Source organism: Arachis duranensis, unplaced genomic scaffold, assembly GCF_000817695.3.
Source record: "Arachis duranensis cultivar V14167 unplaced genomic scaffold, aradu.V14167.gnm2.J7QH unplaced_Scaffold_112463, whole genome shotgun sequence".
NCBI lineage: Eukaryota > Viridiplantae > Streptophyta > Magnoliopsida > Fabales > Fabaceae > Arachis > Arachis duranensis.
Window position 1 is genome coordinate 11,544 of NW_026263807.1, and position 6,853 is coordinate 18,396.

The 6,853-nt window shown below is 40.1% G+C and overlaps 1 protein-coding gene across 1 annotated transcript in view; it reads left to right on the forward strand.

Moving 5' to 3' along the window:
- LOC127743776 (acetyl-coenzyme A carboxylase carboxyl transferase subunit beta, chloroplastic-like) overlaps positions 1-2,788 on the forward strand; it is a 10,182-nt gene extending 7,394 nt beyond the window's left edge. The window contains exon 2 of the mRNA XM_052255955.1: positions 1,206-2,788. Coding sequence (XP_052111915.1) covers positions 1,206-2,653 — 1,448 coding nt within the window. The 3' untranslated portion in view covers positions 2,654-2,788. The remainder of the gene's footprint in view (positions 1-1,205) is intronic.
- Positions 2,789-6,853: the final 4,065 nt, after the last annotated feature.

Sequence of the window (6,853 nt, forward strand, 5' to 3'; positions counted from 1 at the left end):
TCAATTCATCACTTTTCAACTTTACTTCACTTTCAAGTTATTCCCATCTCCTAATTTCATCTGATTATCAGGTTTAATACTACTATTTATAACTAAATGAATGAAAACAGAGGTTTAGAGGTTTGAAATAGGTTTTAAAACTTCAAAAATCTTGTTTGCTAGGACAGAGACCACGCATACGCGTGGCTCACGCTTGCGCGTGGGAGTGTGAAATTGCAGCTCGCGCGCGCGTCTCTTTGTCATGCGTACGTGTGGGTGAAGACTTCATGTCACGCGTGCGCGTGGGTCACGCGTATGCGTGGGCGTGCGTTCTTAAAAAAAAAAAAGAATCAGTAGCAAAGCTACAGAGTTGCAACCAAAAACCAGTTTTAAGTTCCAATCTTCCAACACCCATAACTTCTTCAATTTGAAATTATTTTCACTTGTTTTTCGAATGGCATAAACTTTCATAAACCCAATTTTCATTTTAAAACAAATTGGAAGCAAATTGAGGATCCAAAAATCAGGTTATGCCCGCCGAAGTTCGAAAACCAACTTTTTGCAAAACCCCCTTCAAACCTTATTTACATCCAAAATTTCCATTCCCTTCCTTACCAAACTTACCATTCCAACTTTATATACCAGTAACAAGACTTAACACAATTCTACACCATACTCTACACCATGCTTTCAATCACCATTCATTACCATTGTACATTTTAACAAATTCATCATGGCTTTATTCAATATATTTGCAATCTCATAGCCACCAACTTACTCCTGCTTCATTGTTACCTCAATATAATAACAACCTCCATCACATAATCAAATCACATCATAAATATCAAGGACACTAAGTATTGTACATTTCCATGCGTTTCAGCTTATCTTATGGTCATCTAACCTAGGTTTTTACAGAACCTTACATATTAAATACAAAAAACCTAAATCATACCTTGACCGATTCCCACGTAACGATCAAGGCAATTTAATTAAAACAAACACAGCCCCTCAAAATCCAATAAACACTAGGCTCAGCTTCCTCCAAGTTCCAATATTAACAATTTCAAGTTTCAATTATTTATTCATAACCTAATACATATTCAAAACACATATATATATATAGGAGCTTCTCTTGAGGAAATAACGCGCTGATCTAGCCGCCAGCGGAACCACAAAGGACTATCGAAATTTTTTTTTGTCGATAAGCTCCAATTGCATCATAGGAATTACAAAAAAGGGTTTTTTTTCGTATATCTATTCCTCAATGGATAGTTTTGGTCCTGTTGAAAATACCAGTGCAAGTGAAGACCCAATTTTGATTGATATGGAAAAAGACTTTCCTAGCTGGAATGATAGTGACAATTCTAGTTACAGTAATGTTGATTATTTAGTCGGTGTCAGGAACATTAGAAATTTCCTATCTGATAAAATTCTTTTAGTTAGGGATAACAATAGCCAAAGGAACCGTTATTCCATATATTTTGATATTGAAAATCAATTTTTGGAGATTTCTAATGATCCTTCTTTTCTAAGTGAACCAGAAAGTCTTTTTGATAGTTATAATAAGAATTCTAGCTATCTGAATAATGTCTCTAAGAGACATGAGAATCATTACATGTATGATACTAAATCGAGTTGGAAAAATGGCATTCATAATTGCATTGAAAGTTATCTTCGTTCTCAAATCTGTATTGTTAGTCACATTTTAGGTGAAAGTGATAAATACAATGACAGTTACTTTTATACTTCTATTTGTGGTAAGGGCGGAAATAGTAGTGAAAGCGAGGGTTCTTCCATAAAAACAACTATCACGAATGAGAATTTAACTAAAAGAGAGGATTCTAAAGATCTCGATGAAACTCAAAAATACAAGCATTTATGGATTGAATGCGAAAATTGTTATGGATTAAATTATAGGAAATTTTTTAAATCAAAAATGAATATTTGTGAACACTGTGGATATCATTTGAAAATGAGCAGTTCAGATAGAATCGAACTTTCGATTGATCCAGGTACTTGGAATCCTATGGATGAAGACATGGTCTCTATGGATCCCATTGAATTTCATTCGGAAGAGGAATCCGAATCCTATAAGAATCGTATGGACTCTTATCAAAGAAAGACAGGATTAACTGAGGCTGTTCAAACAGGCACAGGTCAACTAAACGGGATTCCTGTAGCAATTGGGATCATGGATTTTCAGTTTATGGGGGGTAGTATGGGATCTGTAGTAGGCGAGAAAATAACCCGTTTGGTCGAACATGCTGGCAATCAACTTTTACCTCTTATTCTAGTATGTGCGTCCGGAGGAGCACGTATGCAAGAAGGAAGTCTGAGCTTGATGCAAATGGCTAAAATATCTTCTGCTTTATATGAGTATCAAAAAAATAAAAGGTTATTCTATGTATCCATCCTTACATCTCCTACTACTGGTGGGGTGACCGCCAGTTTCGGCATGTTGGGCGATATCATTATTGCCGAACCCGATGCTTACATTGCATTTGCGGGTAAAAGAGTAATTGAACAAACGTTGAATACGACAATACCCGAAGGTTCACAAGTAGCTGAATATTTATTCCAAAAGGGCTTATTTGATTCAATCGTACCGCGTAATCCTTTAAAAGGGGTTTTAAGTGAGTTATTTCAGCTCCATGCTTTCTTCCCTTTGTGAAAAATTTAGCAGAACTTAAAAGATTTTTTTTCTTTTTCCAAATAAAAAAATTTAAAAGTGTATTATCATACCTATGTTCCTTGCGGAAATAGAAGGCGAAATCAATCCATTTTTTTAGTTCTACGTTTTACATTCATTCTTTCTATTTTTTTATTATTTTAATAATATATTATTATATATAGAATTAGATTCTATTTTATACTCCTCAATATACTTTTTTCTACTCATCCTATTCCTATTTACTGAATATATCATACTTACATGCATCATTAACCAAGGTTTTTTGTTAATATAGGAGGATTTGACGACTTTCCTGCTACTCCTAGTAGGAGAAGGACAAAGAACAGAGGAAAGAGACATAGGATAGACGAAAGATGGAGAGAAAGAGTATAATCCATTTTTAACCCCTCGCAACAAGTTCAGTTTGAAACCGAATTCCTTCCTTACTGCAGTAGCCGTAGTAGTAGCAGTAGGAATAGTCGCCAAATAGACGGAATTAGTCTTAGTGCCGTAGTTGGATTACCTTCCTCACCTTCCCTTTGTCCCTTAACTGCTGACAGCAAGCATTCCTGGAGCAAGTAATCTGCCAAAGAATAGAAAAGAGAGGTTGATCGCTGTCTTTATGAGTTCGTGATGAGACGGAGATCTCAATCAAGGGCTCTGAAAGCAACTCTTGAACCCCAGGAGAGGGAACTCAATAGGTAGAGGCTATAGAACCGTTAGGCTAGGCCAATTCTACTTCATTTGTTTGCTTCGGTTTACCTTCTTTCAGTGGTAGCTTTTGTGTCTAGCTCGTTCTCTTATTCCCAGCTCGAAAGAAAAATGCTTTAATCTAAGATCCCCCTGAGCCTGCTAACTCAACTCTTCTTTCTTAGCAATGATCTGTTATCAATGAATTTCTTCCTTACCGGAATTCGGAGATAGGACTTAGCCGGGTATTTGACTTCAGCTTAGCTGCTTAGCGAATGCTATATTTAGCCCTTTCCGGCCCGGGTCCGGGTATAGGTAGTAAGTATTGAGACATGTAATTACGTTCGGATCGGGCTACATGCTTGTTGACCAAATTTTGTGAAGATCCTCTGTTAGCTACGATAAGCCACTATAGGATCGTAGAAAGTGTGTTCTCAGTTATTCAAGGAGCGAAAGGGCTCAGCAACACCGACGTGGGCATTCGGTAAAACTAAACCATTTCAAGCGCTCCCATATGCACACCGCATCTTAGGGCTATTTCAATGTAGTATAGTTCTAAAAAAGTGGTTCATTCGCCCCGGATTCCACCCTACTATGGCATAGTCAAACTCTTTGTTCTCATAACAGAGAACCGGCCCTTAGCCTTAGTTGGAAGCTAAGGCATAGGACCTATGCTATGATAGGGTTCTCCGCTTCATCGATCTCCCCTTCCGCCTTTAGTATTTGAATGGATGCTGCTTTAGCTGAGTTGATTATGGAAGAGACCCGGTTAGCCCCGCGGGTGCCCGCATCCTTAGGCAGTATGGATTCTGTTTTAGCTGCTGCCGGCTTCAGCCCATAATTGGGTGGTACATGCATTTGAACCTCTTTTTCCTTAAGGAGCTCCAGTTTGATCAGTACTTCGTTCTTGGGAAGCCCTTCAAGGAATCGTTTCTTTTGTTAAGCAAGCTAGAATGTGTTTTCTGCTGCTATCAGGAGTTCCTGACCCAAGGAGCTACTTCTTCGTTGAGCTATGACCTTCTTGTGATCTACCTGCCTTACTAGCTGTACTGTTGGTCGCTTACCTCTTTCTCCGGATTGGAACTTAGCCCTAGATTCAGTATCTGGTATGAGATGAGTGTATGGTGATACACATTTCCAAAGAGAGAATGGAGGACTGAAAGAAGGCTAAGGAGCTGCTACAATAGCATTAGCGCTTCCAGGCACGCTTGCCTATCACTTCTGCTTCCTTCATCCTACTCTACTTCTCTTTCTTTAGCAAAAGCTTCGGCCTTAGGTCTGAGAGCTGTGGTACTATAGACATCATATCTAGTGAGTCTTATTATTTCTTCGCCTTTGGCTTTCGTCCTCTTAACATGCTTCAGCCTTCATCTTTCTTAGGACTAACGGCTATCTATTCCGGCTTATTTCACTTGAATAGCTTATTTCAAAAGAATAAATAGGTATTCAGTGAGTGACTCTTTCCGTCTTTTGTTTAGGTTCATTACGTGTGAGTTTCGTCTCTTTATCAGTGAAAGTGAATTCGGTTTATTAATTGCTTAAGGATAGTCCTTCCCCCAGGTGTAAAGTCTGATGTTCGATGATCCCCGGGTGAAACCCTCAGGCTCGACTCCCAAAAGAAGGGTAGTCAAAGACTACCTCTTTCTCCTGGCCTGGCTGGCTCTCCTACCTGGGATCCCGACTATCATCCATATCCGTAAGCATTCCAAAACCGACCCTTGTTGGAAGGAAGGCTTACTGCTTTTTGGTTGTTGCAAGGGAATAGCTTAGCTTTCCGGTTGTCTGCTAGCCTGTGTAATAGTAAGTAATAGCCCCCAAGGGCTTATCTTCTTCTAGCATCTCCCGTAGCGGAGAAGGGACCATTGACTTTGCTTCGAATCAATCCTATCATCAGTAGGGGCCTAATGCCAGTCTTCGAGGCAAGCGAATCGAATCGGACTAAAAGGAATAGGTTTCCTATCCCCTAGGTGGCAGAGCTGCCTTTAGAGTTTAGAGTAGAGCTCACTTCCCCACTCGGTTCCTAATCTGTGGATTACTAAAAGACTCCCGATACCGGACATTACGCATTAGACTGATTGGACCACTTAATGGGACCCCTTTGGCTTGGCTATTCTGGGCCTTCTTCTATTCGTACCTGCTTCCGTTTCTCCCCCCGCCATTAAATTCAATTCTTTCAGGTCCAGGCCTCAGGCACAGACCAGAAACTTAACTGATACGAAAAACTAAATAAAGCACAAAAAAAAGTCACTAAACAGCTTTGCTTGCATGGAAGGCAATTGCGTTAGAGAATCCTAATCCGGGGATTTGTTCCAGTAATGGCATAAACGTCCCGGAAAGATCTGATATGAAATCTGATCTGGATCTAACCAGTAACCCTGCATTCAAGCTGAATAAAGTCTGTCTAACTCCAACCATGCTTTTACACACGCACCGTGTACGAAAAGGTTCCTCTCGACTGTCAAGAAAGCATTATCAATACAGGAAGCAAAGAATGCCCGGATGACCCGATTGTACTAGCCTTATTCCATTCCAGTACTGTAATAAGCTAGCACAATAAGGGCCTTCGAGCAGCAAGCCGGGGGGACAGTCTTTTAGTTTTTTAGTTCTTTACTCTACGCTAATAACATAAGTTAGTAGACTAGCTTCGCTCTTCTTATAATGCTTGTGAGTAAGTAACTCTATGAAAGCCCTGCCCTTTAGAGAGCCCCTTCTACTACTATAGCAAAGCTATTGGATTAAAGCTAGGATAGGCGCCTGGGTGCTTTAATGGATTTTGGTAGCGGATCTTGCTGTTAGACGAAGTGGAGCAAGGAAATGCCCTGCCCGAAATAAGGCTACGGAACGTAGTTAGTGCTTCCCAGTTGTGGAGCAGGAAGGTATTCCCTGCTAGTTTTTAAGTTCCTTCTAATCTTCTTTTTTGCGCTGGTTGTTAAAGCTCTTTCTATCTTAGCATTACGAGGAAAATGAAAAATGGAGGTTCAGTCCCTTTATTACAGGGGCGGAGTTGCCAAAGAGAGTATCAGATCGAGATGAAAAGACGCTAGAGATGCTGAAGAAAGAGGACAGATAGGAATGCCAGGTTAGCATTTTTTTGGTATTTTCTGGGAACCTATGTGATTGTGGCTCCAACCTCTAAACCAAGGATGGTATCTAAAAATGGCCAATCATTTGCCGCGCCCCCTTACTCTAACATCGAAAGGAGCATATGCTGGGCTTCCACTGTGACTGCCATTGGATTGAAAACTTATAACATGGCGGTGATGAAAGGGCAGGAACAAGTAGTAAAGTTACATGGTCCCTTCTGGTTGCTGCAGTTGTGGTTGTGGGCATTTGAAAGAGTTAAGGACATTAGTCCGCCACCTCATTCTAAACCCTCGGAGGTTTTTCCAGGTCCGAAGGAGTATCTTATGTAAGATTCTTGCACAAGGGATGAGAGCGAAGAAAGCGCATAGGGCGATAAATGATCCTGCACTATCCGTTTTTCACTAAAAGAAAGGCCTTCTTAAATCT